The following is a 22,579-nucleotide window of genomic DNA, read 5'->3' on the forward strand; positions in this document are numbered from 1 at the left end:
ATGAGCCACCGCGCCTGGCTGGTTTTATACATTTTAGAGAGGCATGATACATCAATCAAATACATTTAAGATGTACATTGGTTTGGTTTAGAAAAGTGGGACAGCTCGATGTGGGGGCTTCCAGGCTATAGGTAAACTTAAAAATGTTCTAGTTGACAATTGGTTGAGTTTGAGGAACTGAGATCGATAGAAAGGAAATGTTTGGGGTAAAAGATTGGGGAGACCAAAGTTTTATTGTGCAGAGGAAGCTTATAGCTAGCAGGCTTCAGAGAGAATAGGTTATACAATGTTTTCTTATGGGACTTAAAAGGGTTCCTGAGTGTTGATTATCTCCTGGGTCTGGAAATAGAAAAGGAAGAGGATTCTCTACAGAATGTAGATTTTTCCCACAAGAGACAAACTTTGCAGGGCAATTTCGAGATATAACAAGGAAATATATTTGGGGTTAAACTATTTTGATTTCTTTCTTTATCTGTTATGTGATGTTATGCTGGAGAAGTATGATGAGTCATGTCTGACCCTTACTTCCCATCAAGGCTTAAACCAGTCTTTTGATCTTTCCGGTTACGTTAAGAGTGCCCTGGCTGAGAAGGAAGTCTATTCAGATGGTTGGGGGCCTTAGAATTTTATTTTTGGTTTACACCTATAATCCCAGCACTTTGGGAGGCGGAGATGGGAGGATCACTTGAGGGCAAGAGTTTAAGACTAGCTGGGCAAAAAAGGAAGACCCCCATCTGTACCCAAAGCAATTAAAAAATAATAATTAGCTGGGCATAGTGGTGCCTGCCTATAGTCTCAGATACTCAGGAGGCTGAGGCAGGAGGATTGCTTGAGCTCAGGAGTTGGAGGCTGCAGTGAGTTTTGATTGCACCACTGCACTCTAGCCTAGGTGACAGAGCACGATTTTTTTTTTGTTTATTTGTTTTTTGACAGTCTCACTCTCTCATCCAGGATGGAGCGCACTGACATAATCTCATCTTGGCTCACTGCAGCCTTCACCTCCCAGGCTCAAGCAATGCTTCAGCTTCAACCTCCAGAGTAGCTAGGACTATAGGGCAACAGCATCACACTTGGCCATTTTAAAATTTTTTGTAGAGATGAGATCTCACTATATTGCCCAGGCTGGTGTCAAACGCCTAGGTTCAGGCCATCCTCCTGCCTTGGCCTCCCAAAGTGCTGGGATTACAGGCATGAGCCACCATACCCAGCTGACCTTGTCTTTAAAAAAAAAAAAAAAAAAGCCCAGTCCATGATAAGAAGCCAGACTTTATGGAGCACTTACTGGGTGCCAGGTTCTGGGCTGCCTGCTTCATGAGTACATTCCATTTAACCCGCACACTAACCAAGGTGGTATTATTGTCCCCACTTTATAGATGTGAGGCAAAGAGGTTATGATCCCTGGTCACACAGGCTCACACTGGCAGTGACAGACTAATATTTGAACCCAGGTTATCTGAATGTTTCACAACTAGGCTGACCCCAGTGGTCTTCAAACTGGTTCCTTGGAGCTCTGGGTTCCTCAGAGGTGCCTGCGGAGCTTGTGTGGGGTCAGACCAAGCCTGGAAATCTCTCTCCTTTCCCTTCCCGGCTGGAAGTGACCCTGGTGGCCTCCTGACATCCCTTGTCCACACTGGGTTTGGCAGAGACTCCTTTTGGAGAGAACGTTCCTTTCTTCACCAGCCTGGAGCACTCAGATCACATGGTGTTACCCAGTGTTCCCTGACAGCTCTCCCCCGCTTCCCCGCTGCTCGGGGACCCCAGAAGCTAATCCCCATGGCAGCAGGCACTCTGAGGGATTAGTGCTGGGGAAATTAGGCGCCACATCTGCCGGCCCCTGGAGAGCTTGGTAAAGCCTGTGCCTCAGAGCTTGGGAAGCCATTCCTGTTCCCTGGAACACAGGGGACTCCCAGAGGCACTGGTTGGCCAAGCTGGGGTCTGAACTGCCCTGTTCTTGCTGGCACCTTCTGAAGAGGGTAAGTGGTGGCCAAGAGCCTGAGGGCCTAACCAGATTGTTCTGAGCAGGCTTAGCGGGGTGGCGGGCGGTGGGGGGAAGAGGAGCTGGAATTCAATGCAGGGGCACACGGGGTGACCAACGGTCCCGTTTACCTGGGACTGAGGGGTTTCTGGGAATGCAGGACTTTCGGTGCAAAAATCAGGACAGTGCTGGACAAACCGGGATGCTGGGTCACCTGGCAGGGGTTTCTGAGCCTGGTCTCACCTGGGAGCGGGGACATGTGAAGGGGAGGTTTACTTTGGTCCCCTGCATCCTCGGCTACCCTCCTTGTTTTCTAGCTTTTCTCTGTTCCCCTCCTCTTTTTGCCAGCCCCTCAGGACCTCTTTTTGCCTTCACTCTTCTGACTCAGTTTCCTGCTTACAGGATCTCCTGTGGTGTAGACCTGAATCCTCAAAGAGCCAGAATCTTCCATGCCTTGGAGAGAATGAAGACCCAGGTGAGGCACAGCCCCAAGAAGCTGTCACCGTGTGTCAGCTTCTGACACATGTCTGACCATGCCACCGTCCTGCTGGCTTCAAATATTGGGCTAAATCCCCCCCACATGACCTTCATCATCATCATCATCATCGTCATCATCATCATCTCTAGAGCTTGCACCTGCAGGCCAGGAACTGTTTCAAATGTTTTAGGAACAGTTTCAAATGTTTTACGTAAACTCACTGAATTCTCAAAACAAACCAGAAACTAACTACTCTTCCTTTTTTACATCCCCAGAGGCCTCTGTCTGGAGTGACCCAAGCTCATTCCCAACTACCTGTTCAATGACTCTCTCCTCCTCCTCCCTCCCCCTAGGCTGAGCTCATCCGTATCTGTGAGCCCTGAAGCCCTTTAATACACCTCTAGCTACCAATTGGTGAACAGCTCTCTATGGGCTTTGCATGCACTATCTTATTTATTCTCAACTAAACCCTATAAGATGTAGGAAGAATTGTTATCTGCATTATGCAGATGAGAAAACTGAGACTCAGAAAGGTGAGGTCATTTGTCCAGAACGAGTGGTAGAGCCAGAGTCAAGTCCTGCTTCCCTGGCCCCAGGCCCTTGTGTCTGATTATGCCACCATCCTGCTGGCTCCGCGGGGGCAGATGTGGCCCAGCACACAGCAAGCCCTCGGGGATTGTTTTCTGAATGAATGACTGGACAAAGAGTAGTCGTCCCAGAGTGGGCTGTGAGCATGAGGAAGGAGGTGAGGGTGACTGGGGCACAGAACACCTGAGAAGGAGCAGGGGTTAGGGGGTGGCGGAGCCATGTTATAGATGGGGTTTGGGAGAGCCTGGTTCTTCCTGGGCCCTCCCCTGCTGCCAGCAATTTTCTAGCTGGGAAGGGAAAGGAGAGAGATTTCTAGTGGCTACTGCAAGTCAAACTGTGAGCAGCTGGCAAGCAGCTTAGAGATTAAATACTGACCCACCTTCGGGTCTGTTGGAATAAATCCTGAGATTGGAGACAGACTTGAGATGAGGCTGGGCCCCAGAGGAGGGCTGCAAATTGGGGATGAAGAGATCCCCGCTGCATTTTGAGGAGGAGCGGGTGGTGCATCTTACAGAGCTTGAATCTCAGCTCTGCCATTCACTGCCCGTGGGCTCAGCAAGTCAATTAACGTATCTGAATTTTATTCTTCACCTAAAAATAAGCTAAGGATCTGCTGGTCACACCTTAGGTGCCAGTTAGGGGATAGCAGGCTGCCTTCCCACCAAGGGGTCCTCACTGCCCCTGCAGCTCTGTGTTCATGCTAGGGGGAGTATCTTCCATGTGATCCTGCAGCAATATCTGAGAGCCTTCCATTCACTCCTTTGTATCTGGGGTTACTCCTCCAACAGGTGGAGAATCCCAGTGCTTTTGGGATCTTTAAAGGCTTTATTTTGTAAAAATTGAGGTATCATCTACATGAAATAAAATCTGTGCAGTTCTATGAGTTTTTTTTTTTTTTTTTGAGACAGGGTCTTGCTCTGTTGCCCAGGCTGGAGGGCAGTGGCATCATCATAGCTCACTACGGCCTCTAAGTCTTGGGCTCAAGCAATCCTCACACCTCAGCCTTCCAAGTAGCTGGGACTACAGGTGCATGCCAGCACACCTGGCAATTTTTTTCTATTTTTTTTTTTTTACAGTCGGAGTCTTGCTATGTTGCCCAGTCTGGTCTTGAACTCCTGGCCTCGAGTGATCCTCCTGCCTCGGCCTCCCAGAGTTCTATGAGTTTCAGTAAATGTATACAATCCCATAACCACCACCACAATAAACATGTAGCACAGTTCCATGACCTCCCCAAAGTCCCTTCTGCTCTTTTGTAGTCTACCCCCTCCCTACCCCCAGGCAACCACTGAGTTGTTTTCTGTTCCTATCATTTTGCCTTTTCCAGAATGTTCTATAAGTTGTATTCTATAGTCTGTAGCCATTTAGTCTGGCTTATTTCACTTAGCATCTTGCCTTTAAGGTTCATCCACATTATTGCATGTATCAGTAGCTTGTTCCTTTACATTGCTGAGTAGTATTCCCTTGTGTAGATGTCTATTTACTAGAGTTTGTCTGTTTACTCACCAATTGAGGAGAATTTGGGTTGTTTCCAGTCTTTGGATATTATGACCAAAGATGATTTCAGTGAGAACCCCAGATTCTACAGCTGAAAGACACTTTTGAAATCACACAAGATTTCCAGATATAAAAGTAAACTCTTTACAAGTAGCCCAACCCTCTTCAACACCTGGAGAAGTAGAGGCTCAGAGAGGGGAAGAGACTTGTCCAGAGTTACAACTGACTCATGAGGTGGAGCTAAGATTTGAACCCAAGTCTTTCAACTTGCAGGACCATGTAAAGTTCAAAAGAATTTCCTGAGAACCTGCTAGTGCCAGGTAGGGTACCAGGTGTCCAAGGCCTAAGAGCCAGGAGGGAATTCTCTGCTGGTGCTGCAAAGAATCCTTACCTCACAGGGACCTAGACAAAGAAGCCAGTAGTAGCCAGTTACCATGAGTGGCTCTGCCTGGGGGAGAATGAGAAGGTTTCACAGATGCCTATGGGTGTTAAGGGAAGAACACAGTTTGTCTGATGGAAAAGGATAAAAGGAAACCACAGCCCCAGGGAATGGCAGGTGCAAAAGTACAGAGAGGGGCAATGATGCGGGAGGTAGGTGGGGGCATAAAGACACAGGGGCCAGGGGAGGGGCAGGGAATGGGCTGGTGGAGCTTGTCGGAGTCGGATCATAGAAAGTCTCTCTTGCCAGATTGTTTCCTGTAGAACAGAGCCTGGCACACTGTGCTCAACATGTGAGCGATCTTTGTTGTGGAAGACAGTGCAGGGTTGGACAGGGAGGGATGGAACATAAACTCAGCGAGACTCTCCTGGAACAGAGCCCAGAAGGCAGATGTCTGTATGTACAGACTGTTGATATATTTCAGAGTTGGCATACGAGTCAGTGGGGGACAGGCTGGTGTATTTAATAAATAGTGCCGGACTACTGATTATCAATATGGAAAAATAAAATTGGATCCCTACTTTATTCTATAACCAAAAATTATTTTGTGTGTGACAGTACAAAAACCTCTATTTCTGACCTCCGTGAAAAGAAAGATTTCTTAAGCACACACATGCACTATACACACAATGCAAACCAAAAAGACAATACTGATAAATTTGGCAACAACCAAAACCAAAACCAAAAGCCCTCCTATTCAAAAATACTGTAATAGCTGGCCAGGCACAGTGATTCACGCCTGTAATCCCAGCACTTTGGGAAGTCAAAGTGGGAGGATCACTTGAGCCCAAGAGTCTGAGACCAGCCTGAGCAACATAGTGAGACCCTGTCTCTACAAAAAATGCAAAAACTGATCACATCACTGCACTCCAGCCTGGGTGACAGAGTAAGACTGTCTCAAAACAATCCCAAAATACTGTAATAGCTAATAGGGCTTACAATGTGTCAGAGAATGTTATTTTCATATATTAACTCATGTAATCCTTACAAATTTATGAGTTAGGCACTATTATCATCCCCATTTTACAGGTGAGGAAACAGAAGCACAGAGAAGTTAACTGATTTTCTTAAGGTCACACAGTGGTAAGTGACTGAGCTAAGATTGCAGATCAGGCAATCTGGCCATGGATTCACCACTACACTATTCTACCTCTCCACAGAAGTTATCAACACAGAGTGAAAATCAAGCCACAAACAAGAGTGTATGAACTCTAATAAGTAAAGAAAAGAGAATAGAAAAAGACCAGGCAAAGGAGAATAGTCCAACTGAAAAAAATCAAATCCAAATACATACAATAAACACATGAACAGGTATTCAATGTTATTAGCCACCAAGAAGATGCAGATTAAAAATATTAATAGCAATGAGAATCAAAGGTGGGACGAGTAAAAATTGGAATGACAGCTTTAGAGAGGAACAGAACAGTATGTGGCTAAGTTGAAGATGGCTGTACCTTGCCACCCAGAAATTTCATTTTTAGCACAGGATTCCCAACTGGACTGTAAAATAGTCACGTTTTTAAGGTAGTCTGGCCTCAGGCTCTAACTACTACACTACTCAGTATGTTTATACAACAGCACACTCTACAGAAGTCAAAATGAATAATCCAGAACTGTAGTTAGCTAATTGAATAAAAAGCAAGTTGCAGGAGGATTATACAGTATGAAATCATTTATATATGTTCAAAAATGTGCAAAACAATACTATATGCTATTTATGGAAACATAAACAAATAGTAAAAGAATAAACATGTGCATAATTATGATAAACACCAAGATCAGCATGGATGTTACATTTGGGGAGAGTGGGAAGGGACTGAGATCCATGAAAGGTACACAGAGGGCTTCAACTCCATCTAGAATGTTTCATTTTCATCCAGTCATTCATTTAACAAATATTTATTAGGGTCAGCTATGTTCCAGGAACTGTTTTGGGTACTGGGAATACCTCAGTAAACAAAACAAACAACAATCCTTATGGATGGGGAAACTGAACAAAGTAAATAAGTAATGACATAGTATATTTGAAAAATGTAAATATATGAGAAAACTATGATAAAATGTTAAGATTCAACAAAGTTGAGTGTTAAGTGCCCAAGAATTCATTACAAGTCTCTCTCTCTATATATATATATGGCACCATTATATATATGTATATGTGTGTGTATATATATGTGTGTGTGTATATGTGTGTGTGTGTGTGTGTGTATATATATATATGGAGAAAGAGAAAGAGAGAGAGAGAGACAGAGACAGAGACAGAGAGAGCAAGGAACAGGGTCTTGCTCTGTCGTCCAGGCTGGCATGTAGTGGTGCAATCATAGCTCACTGTAGCCTCGACCTCCCAGGCTCAAACAATCCTCCCACCTCAGACTCCTGGGTAGCTGGGACCATAGGCATGTATCATCACACCCAGCTAATTTTTATTTTTATATTTATTTATTTTGAGACAGGGTCTCGCTCTGTCACTAGGCTGGAGTGCAATGGTGTGATCTTGGCTCACAGTAACCTCCACTTCCCAGGTTCAAGTGATTCTCCCACCTCAGTCTCTTGAGTAGCTGGTATTACAGGCACACACCACTACGCCTGGCTAATTTTTCTATTTTTTGTAGAGGCAGGGTTTTGCCATGTTGCCCAGGCTGGTCTTGAACTCCTGAGCTCAAGTGATCCACCCGTCCTGGCCTCTCAAAGTGCTAGGAGTACAGGTGTGAGCCACTTCACCCAGCCAATGTTTAATTTTTTTGTAGAGAAAGGGTCTTACTATGTTGCCCAGGCTGGTCTCACACTCTTGGGCTCAAGTGATCCTCCCATCTTGCCCTCCCAAAGTGCTAGGATAATAGGAGTGAGCCGCTGGGCCCAGTGTATATTTTTCAGTAACCTTGAAATATTTTCTAATTGTAATAGGCCAGGAGGGCTTGATGACTGACTGGAGGTAGGGATTGAAGGACATAGAGGGGCCCAGGCAGACCCTGAAGCATGATTAAGTGGAGGCAGGTGCCACGAACTGATGTTGAAAACACGAGAGAAGGAGGAGGGGGTGAAACAAGCGAGTTTTCTGCTCCGGATGTTGAGTTCCAGGTGCTTGAGGACTTCCAGGTGGAAATGCTCAGCAGGCAGTTGAAATGGGAGTCTGAAGTAGAGGGGAGAGAGCTGGGCAGGAGAGAATCAGAAACCATTAGCATGTGGCTGGTGTCCTTGTGCATGAGATCACCTGGGGATTGAGTCTTTCAGGGAATTTGTCCACATTTAAACTGTCAAATGGATTGGCATATAGTTGTTCATAATATTTCTCTGTAGGAGCTGTAGTGATGCCTCCTTTCATTTCTGATTTGGTAATTCACCACCGAGGGATTGTGTGTGTACTGAGGATAGAAGAGGCAAGGGGGACAAATACCACGTTTGTAGGACAGAAGTGGAAGAGGTGCCTTTGAGAAAGAGAGGTAGGCAAGGAGGAGTTAATGAAATATTTGGTTAACACCCATCTCCTCCTAAAACTGTAAATCTCCAAAAGGCAGGGAAGAGTTCCTTTCTGTTCATCAGTATATCCTCAATATCTGGCTCAGTGCCTAGCACATAGGAGGCATTCAATAATAGCTAACACATATGTAGTGTTACCATGTGCCAGCTACTCTTCTAATTTATTAACTCATTCAATCCTTGCAACTGAATACAAGTAGGTACTATTATTTTCAAGGAATTGTATTGAGATATAATTCATATGACATAAAATTCATCATTGTTAAGTGTACAATTCAGTGGTTATAGCATATTTACAAGATTGTGCCGTCAGCACCATAATCAATTTTAGAACATTTTCATCACCCCCCAAAAAACTAAAAGGCATTAGCAGTGACTCTTCATTCCTTGCTACCCCCCATCCCCTGGAACCAGTAATTACTTTCTGTCTCTATGGGTTGTCTATCTAGACATTTTATATAAGTGGAAGAATGAAATATGTGCCATACTTGTAAGTTTCCTGAGGCCTCCCTAGCCATGTTGAACTGTGAGTCAATTGAACCTCTTTCCTTTATAAATTACTCAGTCTTGGGTATGCCTTTATTAGCAGCCTGAGAACAGACTAACACAGGAGAGTTGAGGAAATCTTCCTGGAGGAGGTGGCATTTCAGCTGGTCTTACAACATTTCACTAAGTCCATAGAGGAACGAGGTACAGCAAGCAGAGGGGTGGGTGCTTTTGCAGGGCAGAACTATTGAAAGAGCCACACTGGGAAGGGCATTGGTTTCACAACTGTGAAGTTTATCCAAAGTTGTGGGCTCTTGTGACATCTGGCTAAACTGAGGCCTAGGAGGGGCCAGGGTTAGGGTCCCTCTTTTCCCTCTGTCCCTCTGACCCCCAAGGGGACTGTACCCTATGTCCTTGCTCTCCCAGGTTGGCTGGCGGCCCAACTTACTGAAAGTGAAGAAGAAGTGGCTCCTCCCGTCCATCTGTAGCTTCTTCTGCCTGCTCTCAGTGGTCATGACTGGCTGTTTCCTGTGGCAGTATCATCTCCCCAAGCTGAAGACCGGTGAGTGCAGAGACAGCCTAGAGTTCCTCCCCATAGCCCCTCTGGGTCCTCCTGGGCTTCGAGCTGCCACCCTGATTCTAGGGTGTAGGGAAGGACCATAAGATTTAGACTCAGAAGCTCTGGCCTCCATTCTGAGTCCAGCTGTTACTAGCTGTGCATCTTTGGGACAGTCTTGTGGCCTCTCTGTGCCTTGATGCCCTCGTGTATAAAATGAAGATCCTGATGCCACTGGGGTTCTTCAAGACACCCAGTTTGGGGGTAAAATTCAAGGACACCAAAGAAAGAGCAAATGGTGTTTCCCTTCCTCTGCCTTTGATCACCATGATGGAATCTCCGGGCTCTAGCCCCCTTTCAAGACTTTCCTGCAGCTGTGTGTAAGACCTCAATAGGAACAACTCACAGGTGTTCAGGGGCAGCAGCTGCCAAGCCTTGGAGCCTCTCCTTCCTGGGTGGGTCAAGGCTCAATAAAGGAGCCACCACTGCTAGTGATGCCTACCAGGCCCTCTGTTTTCCAATTAAAGTGGGAGGAGCACCACTGTTGACACCAGCCCCTACCTGGGTCCCAGGCTGAACAAAGCCTAGGCTGTAGCTGGGACCACCCTATTCTGTGAAACCCATGTCATGGGGTTGTTGAGAAATCCTCCCTAAGGTTTGTAATTTTCCTGTTTGGGACTGTGTCAGTTATCTATTGCTAAGTAACAAATCACCCCAAAGCCTACTGGCTTCAGACAAAGCAAGTGATTATTTCCCATAATTCTGTGGGCTGGCTGGTAGCTCTGCTGCTGGTCTAGCCTGGGCTCTTTCCGGTGCAGCGGGCAAGTCAGCTTAGGGGGCGGGGTGGTGGGTGGAGGAGGGACCGACCTCTCCCTCAGCGCGGACTCTCGCTCTCAAGGCCGCTATCCCAGATCCGTCCACAAGGTGGCAGTGTTCGCAGGGAGTAAGCCCCGCAAGGTCTAGCCTAGGCAGGTGGCAATTTGTTCTGCCTCATTCTTTTGGCCAGCCACAAAGCCAGCCAGCTTCGAAGGTGGAAGGAGCTGACAGAATTTATCGTCATATGGCTGAGCACTGCCTGTAATCTCAGCACTTTGAGAGGCGGAGGCGGGTGGATCATCTGAGGTCAGTTCAAGACCAGCCTGACCAATATCATGAAACCCTGGCTTTACTAAAAATACAAAAATGAACCGGGCGTGGTGGTGCACGCCTGTAGTCGCAGCTACTTGGGAGGCTGAGGCAGGAGAATCGCTTGAACCTGGGAGGCAAAAGTTGCAGTGAGCTGAGATTGCACCACTGCACTCCAGCATGGGCAACAGGGTGAGACTCTTGTCTCAAAAAAAAAAAAAAAAAAAAAAAAAAAAAAAAAAAAATAGAATTTATGGTCATATGAAACCTACCGCAGGGACCTTGTCTCAGTTTTGGGTGGAGTCTCAGGGTGCAGTGGAAGACAAGGAGGATGTATTAATAGTCCTGGAGGGTGCTCATCCTCCTTCACGCCCCATCCAGACTTAGAGGAAAAGGCTTGGGTGCTGCTGTGATGATATCACAGCCTGAATCCTGCCCTGCCAGCACCTCACCTTCTCCCCTGAGGTGCCGAGGAAGTCACACACCCGGACAAAGGCAGAACTGACTCAGGCCCCCAAAGCCCCGATGCTTAGCTCTGGTGAGAGAATAAGTTGTCGCTGTGGTTTAGGCCTGGATCCTAAGCGGGCTCGAAGTCCATCCAAACACATAATCAGGATGAAGGCAAGTCAGACAGACAGACAGACATGGCTGAGCCTGCCCCACGCAGCCAGAAAGGTCTAAGTCCACTGACCACAGGGAGATGGGAAATTTGTTAAGCAAGAGAGAGGGGAGTACAGTGACCACCAACCAGTAGTGGTTGTGGCCTGCAGGGCTGTGCCTCCTCCCCAAGGACACATGCTGCTCCATAGGCCCCTCAGGGGCTATGGCTGGTCTCTGCACCCTGATATCCCCTGGCTTGGCTCGGCTGGGGAGGGCTGTCCTCGAGGCACTGCTCTGGCCCTTGCTGCCACTTGCCCCCTAGATTCCTATCCTGATCTCTGTCCCCTCCTCACCATGTGATGTTCCCTCCAGGTTCCCTGGGACCAGTGGAGACCTCTGCCCCTGTGAGGATGTGTCCCCGGCACCCTGAGCCTGTGCCCCTGGCCCACCCACTCCCCGTGTTGAAGGAGGCCCTGGAAAAGGTCAGTGATGACCCAGGAGGGAACTGGGCATGTGGGCTGGGCCTGGGTGATAAAGGGGAGGGCAGTCCTTCTGAGCTGGCAGTGGCATTCATTCATTCATTCATTCATTCATTCATTCATTCATCCATCCATCCATCCAACATGTATTTCTTGAGCATCTACTCTGTGCTAGGCAGGAAGAAGGCAGGAAGATATGGCAGGAAGAAGACACTGACCTGCTCTCAAGAAATTACTAATCTGGAAGTGAGAGAAACAGTGAAGCTACCAAACGTTTATAACCCTGGGGCAAGAATGAGGGTAAGAAAAGTTTAGAGGACTTTGGAGGCACAAAGGAACAGGTCTTAGAGTTACGGAGGGCTTTTGGAGGAAGTGGTGTCTAGGCTGAGATGTGAACAAGTAGCAGATGCCCAGATGACATGTGCATGGTGAAGGAGCCTGGGGATGGAGAGGTGTGCTCCAGACAGATGGAACAGCATGTGCAAGGGCCTGGAGGCTGCAGAAAGTACATGACACATACAGAGAACTGAGAGGCCATAGGTGGGAGGTAGGGAAGCTGAGACGGGAGAGGATGACAGAGCCCGTATTGCAGAGGCCACCGTGATACTATTAAACACTCCATGCCCCGCCAGCACAACATTTACCATTGCAGGATGGCCAAACCCTAGAGGGAGGTGTCAGTCAGCTCTAGTCTGTGCCAGTCAGACCCCAGCCACTTGGGTCACCCACCTTGGGAGACATGGAGACAAGTGAAACATGATCAGAAGTATATGAGCCGCAGCATGGTGGGGGAGACTCGAAACTGTCATCCGAGGAACAGTTAAAGGGAAAGGGCTGTTGAGTCCCGAGAAGAGAAAGCGTGGGCCAATGCAGAGACTAAATCACTGCTTGCCAATACCTGAAAGGTTTTTGTGAAGGAGAGAGAACAGAAGGGTGCTATGTGGCTTTCAGGAGTTGTAGCACATTTTCAAAAAAGCAACAATAATAACCATGCTGCCTTCTGTTGAGCACCTGGTATGTGTGATTGCCACGTAACCACTTATATGCATTCCTCATGAATCCCTATCTATAGAGGAGGAGACAGAGGCTCAGAAAGGCAAAGTTAGAGCCGGGCGCGGTGGCTCACACCTGTAACCCCAGCACTTTGGGAGGCCGAGATGGGTGGATCATGAGGTCGGGAGTTCAAGACCAGCCTGACCAACATGGTGAAAGCCTGTCTCTACAAAAAATATAAAAAAATCAGCTGGGCATGGTGGTCCATGCCTGTAATCCCAGTTACTCAGGAGGCTGAGGCAGGAGAACTCTTGAACCCAGGAGGTGGAGGTTGCAGTGAGCTGAGATTGTGCCACTTTACTCCAGCCAGGGTGACAGAGGGAGACTCTGTCTCAAAACAAAAAACAAAAAACAAAACAAAACAAAACAAAACAAAACAAAACAAAACAAAAAGAAGGGCAAAGTTAGTGCAGGGATGGAAAGTGGAGGTGGACTGAGCTCTGCCAAGGATATGTAAAATCACTTGGCAAGGTAGTCTGGAGGTTAATTAAGATGTAGGGACCAGCTGCAGTGGCTCACGCCTGTAATCCCAGCACTTTGGGAGGCGTAGGTGGATGGATCACCTGAAGTTAGGAGTTCGAGACCAGCATGACCAACATGGTGAAACCCCCGTCTCTACTAAAAATACAAAAATTAGCCGCACGTGGTGGTGCATGCCTGTAATCCTAGCTACTCAGGAGGCTGAGGCAGGAGAATAGCTTGAACCTGGGAGGCAGAGGCTGCAGTGAGTGGAGATGATGCCACTGCCCTCCAGCCTGGGCAACGGAGCGAGACTCTGGTCTCAAAAAACCAAAAACCAAAAACCAAAACAACAAAAAAAGAAGTGGGGCTGGACTTAGCACAGGGTTCCAATCTTGATTCCATCAGCCAGTAGCCACTTGGGCAAATCACCTCCTAACTCACAGGCTCTCATTTCTTATCTGTAAAATAGGTAGAAATTAGCATTGACTAATGAGGATGAAAGGAGACAATGTATGAAAATCACTTTTGCCATGCCTGGCACATTCTAAATGTCCAATAAATGTCAGCTGTTATCATCATCATTGCACTTCAACATTGAAAGTTATGAGGTATTTTCAATCAATGTTCAGGCTAGGTGAGGCGGCTCACACCTGTAATCACAGCACATTGGGAAGCCGAGGTGGGAGGACTGCTTGAGGTCAGGAGTTGGAGACCAGCCTGGTCTACATAGTGAGATGCCATCTCTACAAAAAAATTAAAAAATGAACTGGGTGTGGTAGCATGTGCCTGTACTCCTAGCTACTCCACAGATTGAGGTGGGAGGATCACTTGAGCCCGGGAGGTCGAGGCTGCAGTGAGCTGTGCTTGAGCCATTGCACTCCAGCCTGGGTGACAGGGTGAGACTTCATCTAAAAATAAAATAAAATAAATAAATAAATAACCAAACAGATGTGCAAAGAGGGCCTAGGGGCCCTGTGTTAATAGTGAATTCCCCAACACTAGGGGTTCAGGCTAGACCTATTGGAGGTTTTCTAGGGCATCAGATATGGGTTTGACTAAAGAAGTAGTTCTTTTTTTTTGAGACGGAGTTTCGCTCTTGTTGCCCAGGCTGGAGTGCAGTGGCGAGATCTTGGCTCACTGCAACCTCCGCCTCCTGGGTTCAAGTGATTCTCCTGCCTCAGACTCCCAAGTAGCTAGGATTACAGGTGCCTGCCACCATGCCCAGCTAATTTTTTATATTTTTAGTAGAGACAGGGTTTCATCATGTTGGCCTGGCTAGTCTCGAACTCCTGACCTCAGGTGATCTGTGCGCCTTGGCTTCCCAAAGTGCTGGGATTACAGGCATGGGCCACCATGCCTGGCCTTAAAGCAGTCGTTTTAATCCCCTCTCCTTTTGAATTTTGTTAAGAAACTGTTTCTTTGAGAAAACATCTTATGAAGAAGCCCAACCGTGGGGACCCCAGCCCATGGGGCATGGTTTGGAGGCTCCCTGGGGTGCTGCATGCAGGGTGTGACTGTGGAAGAGGGTGGCTGTGCAGGATGATTACTGAGGGTGAGGGCAGGGGTCCTGTCACTGCACCCGTTCTTCTCCCTCAAGGTGGACCACATCCTGCGCCAGGCAATGTCTGCCCCAGGCGTGGCTGCCATGTCTGCAGTTGTCATCCACAATGATACTGTGCTCTGGACAGGGAACTTTGGGAAGAAGAATGGCTCAGACCCGGCTTCTGGGGCCCCCAATGAGTACACCATGTACAGGTCAGCTGGGCGATCTCTAGGGTCCTGTGGAGGGGTAAGGGATGGGAGGGCAAGGGGGACCTAGGAGATAAGGATACTGAAGAGAATCATGGCTGGGGTCTAATGTGCCAGGGCCTATTATGAAGTCTTGACAATTTTATAGAAGAGGAGACTGAAGTCCAGAGAGGACCAGTGAGTGCCCAATGTTACATCACAGGGGTAAAGGGTCAGGAAGGAATCCCTTCTGGAAAGAACCTTAGCCCTAAACCTCCCAAATTAGAAAAGGCTACCTTGTGCCCAGCCCCCCAACCCTGACCATGTGCCACAAAGGAACCATAATCAGTTTCTGAGTCCTTGCCGCAGGTCCCTTCAAGTGGCAGCAGTGGCCCAGACAGAAACAGCTGGAGACATTCAGTAGCATACACGGAGTCTCCCCTCCTGCGTGCTGCCTGCAGGATCCTCAAAGCTCACGATGCAGAGTGAACACATTTGTTCCTGGGGACACTGTGGGTTTTACAGGAGTCCAGAGGGAATTGCACTTAAACTGCACCTGCTCTGTGCCAGGCATGGGGCCAATAGCTCTATGTGCTATCATGTATTGAGCACTTACCACCTCCCAGGTATGTAGACAGGCACTCTGCACGCACAACCTCGTTCCATCCTTTTATTAATACAACCGGGGAAGCAGGCAATGAAACTGAATCGTAGATGGGTCTAGAAACTTGCCCAAGGCCACATGACCAGTGAGAGGCAGAGGCACCATCCAAACCCAGGTCTGTCCTTGAATGAGAAATGGCTGGAAAAGAGCCTGGCACAGGGTATCCATCCCACCTCAGCCCCTCGGCTTCTGGTTATGTTCTCAAGCATCCCAAAGGCAGCTCCACAGAGGCTGGTTAATTTCTGTTGGAAATGTTGACTTAAGCAGGGATGCAGTGCTTTTCTAGAATACTAAAAAGTTGCAGACTGGGGGCAGGAGGTGGGTTGTGGGACCAACAGGATGCCCTTTGACCCCTTGTGTTCCCCACATTATCTAGGATCTCCAGCATCTCCAAGATCTTTCCCGTTCTCATGCTGTACCGTCTGTGGGAGGAGGGCATTGTGGCCTCCCTAGATGACCCTCTGGAGCGGTATGCCAGCACCTTCACCATTAACAACCCGCTGGGCCTGGCATCAGCCCCCGAACAGCAGGGCCTGATGGACAGGCTGGAGCAGGTGGGCCCCGCTCCAAGGCCTTCGCCTGTCACCCTTCGAAGGATGGCCAGCCAGCTCTCAGGTGAGTCTCAGAGCTGACTCAGGCTAACCCAAACCATTTCAGGTGGGGAAGCTGAGGAGCAGGTTCTCATCCAGCCAGGCTGGGCTCACTCTTGGCTCTGCTTTCTGAACTGGCCCTACGTCCCACTCACGGGACGTGGGTGGTGGGCCAAGGAAAGAAACATCTCTAAAGGTAAAAACTGAACTGAAGCCTGGACATTTAGATCAAGTAGAAATATCAAGATGAGTTGGCAGGTCTTACCCATCAATGCAGGTCAAAATCAAGTTGAGAAGGCAAGAGCAAGTCAACGAGTCAATATGACGACAGGCTCAGAGGCTCATGCCTGTCATCCCAGTGCTTTGGGAAGCTGAGGTGGGAGGAGCCTAGGAGTTCTAAACCAGTTTGGGCAACATAGTAAGACCATATCTCTAAAAATTTTAAAAAACAGCCCAGGCATGGTGGGTACACACCTGTAGTCTTAGCTATTTGGGAGGCTGAGGTGGGAGGATCACTTGAGCCCAGGAGTTGAAGGCTGCACTGAGCTATGACTGATGACATAGTAAGATCCGTTCTCTGAAAACAAAAGGCTATATTTGTAAACAATTCTACAAGGAAGACCTAATTTCCCTTAATATATAAAAGTTACCTACAAATTATTACAAAGACCAACAGCCCAACAGAAAAATGGGTAAAGGAGAGGAACAGAATTGACAGTGCACAGAAAATACTCTTAAGAATATTAAGGGCTAGGAGTAGGGGGAAGGGGGGAGGGATAGCATTAGGAGATATACCTAATGTAAATGACAAGTTAATGGGTGCAGCACACCAACATGGCACATGTATACATATGTAACAAACCTGCATGTTGTGCACATGTACCCTAGAACTTGAAGTATAAAAAAAAAAAAAAAAGAATATTAAGGGCTGGGCGTGGTGGCTCACACCTTTAATCCCAGCACTTTGGGAGGCCGAGGCAGGCAGACCACCTGAGCTCAGGAGTTTGAGACCAGCCTGGCCAACATGGTGAAACCCTGTTTCTACTAAAAATACAAAAAATTAGCTAGGCATGATGGCTTGCGCCTATAATCCCAGCTACTCTAGAGGCTGAGGCAGAAGAATCGCTTGAACCTGGAAGGTGGAGGTTGCAGTTAGCTGAGATGGCGCCATTGCACTCCAGCCTGGGTGACTAGAGAGAAACACTGTCTCAAAAAAAAAAAAAAAAAAAAAGGAATATTAAGATATATTAAAAGATGCTCAACTTCATTCACAACAACATAAATATAAATTAAAACTATAATGAGATATGTTTTCCCTCATTAGATTGGCAAAGATGAACATGATGGACGCCCTGAGTTAGTGAGGTCTTGGTAAAACAGGCCTTCTTACCCATCAATGCTGGGAATTTAAATTGGTGCAGCCGTATGGAGGGCAACTGGTAATATCACAATTTAAAACGTATGTTCCCCTTGACTCAGCAATTTCATATCTAGGAAATTCTCTTATAGATGTACTCACCCATGTCTTGCATGGAGGATGTATAATACACAGTTGATCACTACAGCACTGTTTGTGATAGCAGAAGACTGAAACAACCTAAATGTCCATCAATATGGGAGTGGCTAAATGAACTATGACACAGCTGTACAATCAAACACTGTATAGCCCTAAAAAAAGGATAATCATGTTCTGCATGTACTGAGATGGAATAAGAGAGAATACTAAGTAGGAAAAAAGCGTGTAACAGCATATTGTATATGCTACCATATAAATAATTAAAATAATATATACATATATAATGGATATGAATATATGTGTAATGTACATATTATATAACACACATATATGTATTAGCTTATATATAATATATATTATATATAATATTTAGTGTATATATTAGCTTATATATGCATCAAATATCTTTGGAAGGGAGCTAAAGAGATTGAAACATTAGGTTGTCTCCAGGGAGGGGAAATGGGTAGCTAGGGGGAAGGGTAAGAGGAAAATTTTTCATTGTATGCTCTTTGATTTCCTTTGAATCTTGAATCATGTAAATTAATTACTTATTAAAATAAATTATTTTATAATCATAAAGCTGTGATAACAAGTCAAGATGAAGTCAACAAGGTTGGGGGCGGGAGCAGGCTGGCACTGGAAGATGAAGCCAGGGCACAGGAATTGGGCAGGGCAGGATCAGGAACAAAGCAAGGTGGATGTGGAGGGATTGCTCTGAAAGCTTCTGAAGGACCCTCTGTTGGCCGTTAGAGGGAGGGGTGCTGTGTTTTGCTGTGATTGACACAGCCAAGCAGGAGAAGGCAGGTACCGTCTGCCCTGCTCCAAATGCCTTTGATTGGTCATATCTGCAGTCATAAACCCATCAACCCGAAAAAGTAGGAATCCCTCAAGTGCCCACGGCGTCCTCTTTTTACAAAGTGTGTTCAGGCCTGAGTCTTAGTCAATGGATGTGGTAGGTGTCACTCCCACACTCAGAACTAGGGCTCCTTCCTCCTCCTCCTCTTTCTCCTTCTCCTTCTTCTTCTTTTGGCAGGGTCTCACTCTGTGTCCCATGCTGGAGTGCAGCGGCATGAATATGGCCCACTGCAACCTGGCCTCCTGGGCTCAAGCAGTCCTCCTCCCAAGAAGCTAGGACTATAGACACATGCTACCAAGTCCAGCTAATTATTTACTTTTTGTAGAGATGGGGTCTTGCTGTGGTGCCCAGGCTTATCTCAATCTCCAGGCCTCAGGTGATCCTCCCGCTTCAGCCTCCGAAGTGTTGGGATTACGGGCGTGAGCCACCCCACCTGGACCAACTCTTTTTTTTGTTTGTTTTTTTGAGATGGAGTCTTGCTCTGTCGCCTAGGCTGGAGTGCATTGGCATGATCTTGGCTCACTGCAACCTCCACCTCCCTGGTTCAAGCAGTTCCCCTGCCTCAGCCTCCTGAGTAGCTGGGATTACAGGTGCCCGCCACCACATCCAGTTACTTTTTTTTGTATTTTTAGTAGGGACGGTGTTTCACCATGTTGGCCAGACTGATCTGCAACTCCTGACCTCAGGCAATCTGCCTACCTTTGCCTCCCAAAGTGCTGGGATTGCAGACATGAGCCACTGCGCCTGGCCCCAAACTTTCTATAGTTGATGATAGCAATTATTTTTTGAGCAGTTAGTATGTGCCAGGCACCATATTAAACATTTTATCTAATCTAATCTAATCAGCCCTTGGATACAAGGATTATTTCCCTTATATTACAGATGAAGGACTGGGGCTCAGAGAGGCCCAGTGACCTGCCCAGTGACACACAGGCAGGAGGAGAAGGCAGGACTGGAGTCCACGCTAGGCTGATTTTCTTTTTTAAAAAACCGATCTGTTGTTGTTATCTCTCAACTCACGGAAGGTGGGGAGGGAGTGCACCCAGGGGCCCACCATCCCACCCTCAGCCAGGCCCGGTAAGTCTGACCACTGCTCCTCCATAGGGCTGCCCAGAAGGCTGCGCTCCACTTCGCTGCTATGGAAGGGCAGCACCCAGGAGGCCCTGAACCTGCTCAAGGATGATGTGCTGGTGGTGGACCCAGGAACCAGGTAAGGAGGATAATTTGATGCCCAGCCTCACGTTAGGAGCCTCCTGGGGAGACACAGCTGCCTGAGAAAGAGCCCACATCACCTCATCCTAGGTGGTCAGAGCCAGGACAGACCTGCTTCCCAGCTGGAAAGGCCAAGGCCTAGAGAGGGGAGGCCAGCAAGGCAGGGGAGAGCTGGGCCCAGAATCCTGTTCTGTTCGAATGGAATGTTTTTTCCATTCACCTTATTGAGCACCTACTTTGCCCAGAAGGTGCTAAACACCCAGTTTGCTCCTCGTGGAGTTTGCACTCTTGTGAGGGAGACACTGAGCAAATAAGCAAGGTGAATACAGATTTTGCCAGGTTGGAAATAAATGGGTTACTGACCAGACAAGGAGTGGGTAGCTGGGTGGCCACTGAACAGAGAAGCCCCACTCTGGGACCGTGGGGCTGTGGGGCTGGAAAGAGGACAGCTGGTACTCCCCAGCTTCAGGGGCCCCCTTCTGAGCCTCCGGTCAGTGATCCTTTTCCAAATTTGTCCCTCTGCTTCTCCAAATGCTGAACCTCAGGACCCACTTCCCTTAAGGAAGAAATGATCCAGGTGATGCAGAGAGAGGAGATGCTTGGACATCTTCAGGCTGGAGTCCTCCTCTCAGCTCTGCAAATAACTTACTGCAGTGTGACCTTGGGTGATGCACTTTATCTCTGTGAAACTCATCTAACTAATCTTCCTCATCTGCAAAAATAAGGAAGTTGGCCTAGAGTTCAGGAATGCCTCGTAGAATTTGTGAATTTTCACCCATCCTTGCACCTTTCTGAGGCACTATTTTAGAGATTCTGAAACTGTATTTGCTCTGGGAAAGAAAAGAGGCCTGTTGCTGGTTACTGGTGTCTGCCGCAGCCTGGAAGAAGGGAGGGGCGAGACCTTGCCTCATACATGGTCACTATCAGTTTTGTTTCCCCAGAGCAGTGTAAGCCTTTAATTTTCCATTAGATAAGCTAAATCATACTAAAGTGTGAAGGACCAATAAGATTTGTGTGACAACTTTCCCAGGTGCACCGCTGAGCCCAGCCCTCTTCCAACCTGCTATATGACCCCGGGCAATTTCCTGCCCCTCTCTGGGCCTTGGTCTTCCCAGAGGTAGAAGAGAGAGAGAGTCAATGCTCCAAAGTCTCTTCCAGGTCTGACCACCTGGGATGTAGGGGAGCAGGTTCCTTCCCAGCCCCCAACCCAGTCCCATGAAACTGGTGGCATTTCAGACAGTGTGGGCAGGTGAGGAGGGGCCCCATCCCAGTTGACACTGCTTTCCTTCCAGGTGCCATTACAGCACGCTGGCCTTCTCGCTCCTGGCCCACGTCCTGGCAGCTCACACCGCCCAGGGTGACTACCAGCGCTGGGTCTCGGAGAACGTGCTGGAGCCGCTGGGGATGGCAGACACGGGCTTCGACCTCACGCCCGCCGTGCGCGCGCGCCTGGCCGCGGGCTTCTACGGCAGCGGGCGGCCGGCTCCACTCTATGACCTGGGCTGGTACCGGCCGTCGGGCCAGATGTACTCCACCGCCGCCGACCTGGCCAAGCTGGCCGTGGCGCTCCTGGGCGGCGGGCCCCGGCGGCTCCTGCGGCCCGACGCGGCCAAGACGCTGCTGGCGCCGCTGCTGGCCTGCCCGGGCGCCTACTTCGCCAACGAGACGGGCACGCCGTGGGAGTTCCACGGGCAGCGGGGCTACCGTGTGGTGCGCAAGGACGGTGACCTGGACGGCTACGCCGCCACCTTCTCGCTGGTGCCGCCGCTGCGCCTGGGCCTGGTGCTGCTGCTGGCAGGGCCGCGGCCGCCCGGGCCCGACCTGGTGGCGCGGGCCTACGATGAGCTCCTGCCCGCCCTGGAGCGCGCCCTCCGGGAGGCCGAGCCCGGCCCGGCCCCGCCGCCCAGCGCGCACCCCTTCGCCGGCTACTTCACCTTCGCTAACCTGACCTTCTACGAGGTGCGCGTCGGGCCGGCAGGCGAGCTGCGCCTGCGCCAGTTCGGGCCGCGCGTGGAGGCGCTGGTGCCCCCAGCGTTCCGCACCCTGGCGCTGCGCCACCTGCACGGCCGCGTCTTCCAGCTGCACGTGGCCCGCGAGTTCCCCTGCGCACTGCCACTCGGCGACGCATGGCTCTCGCTGGAGGCCCAGCACGGGCAGCTGGTCAACTTCTACCCCTTGGATCACCACGGGCTGTCACCCGGCTTCGACGTGCCCGGCCTCAACACGTACAGAGTGCTGCGGCTGCAGCGCAAGCCTGTGTTCAAGAACCAGTGACCCCGGGCTCGGCCTGGAACCCCCTACCCCTGGCCTCCCAGCTTTCTAGAGTGAGGTTTGGAAGGGGAGGCTGTGGGGATGCCTGTTGGAGAACCCGGGTAGTTGGCAAAGTGGAGTAGGGTGGTACTACTCAAAGTTTGGTCCGTGGACCACAGCCGGAAATTCAAATTTCTCCACATCTATGGGGGAGGAAGGATTAAGTACAGGCATTAAGAGTAAGCATTTAGAAACTTTAACAGGCAACCAAAAATTTCAGCATTGAAACAGTACTTTTGTGCCTGTTGACTCTAAAACAAAATATGGGCTTGTATTTTGTCTTTTAAAAATCAACCTAAGCAACCGGAGGCGGTGGCTCACACCTGTAATCCCAGCACTTTGTGAGGCCTTGGAGGGCGGATCACTTGAGGTCAGGAGTTCGAGACCAGCCCGGCCAACATGGTGAAACTCCATCTCTACTAAAAATACAAAAATTAGCCGGGCATGGTGGAGGGCACCTGTAATCCCAGATATGGGGGAGGCTGAGACAG

The 22,579-nt window shown here is 48.7% G+C and overlaps 1 protein-coding gene across 1 annotated transcript; it reads left to right on the forward strand.

Moving 5' to 3' along the window:
* Positions 1-1,877: 1,877 nt before the first annotated feature.
* LOC105494411 (lactamase beta like 1) lies at positions 1,878-22,052 on the forward strand. The gene is made up of 8 exons (XM_011762795.2): positions 1,878-1,973; positions 2,324-2,450; positions 9,364-9,499; positions 11,591-11,700; positions 14,810-14,967; positions 15,981-16,219; positions 19,671-19,776; positions 21,071-22,052. Exons 2-8 carry the CDS (start codon positions 2,439-2,441, stop codon positions 22,050-22,052), a joined length of 1,743 nt encoding a protein of 580 aa, XP_011761097.1. The 5' UTR covers positions 1,878-1,973; positions 2,324-2,438.
* The last annotated feature ends 527 nt before the right edge of the window (positions 22,053-22,579 follow it).

The sequence above is a fragment of the Macaca nemestrina genome, chromosome 1, assembly GCF_043159975.1.
Source record: "Macaca nemestrina isolate mMacNem1 chromosome 1, mMacNem.hap1, whole genome shotgun sequence".
In the NCBI taxonomy this organism is placed as follows: Eukaryota; Metazoa; Chordata; class Mammalia; order Primates; family Cercopithecidae; genus Macaca; species Macaca nemestrina.

Bases quoted from the DNA above. Each gene is read 5' to 3' on its own strand.
- LOC105494411 (XM_011762795.2), top strand. The intron at 9,500-11,590 runs GTGAGTGCAGAG...TGTTCCCTCCAG, and splicing joins TCTCCCCAAGCTGAAGACCG to GTTCCCTGGGACCAGTGGAG. The intron at 14,968-15,980 runs GTCAGCTGGGCG...CACATTATCTAG, and splicing joins AATGAGTACACCATGTACAG to GATCTCCAGCATCTCCAAGA.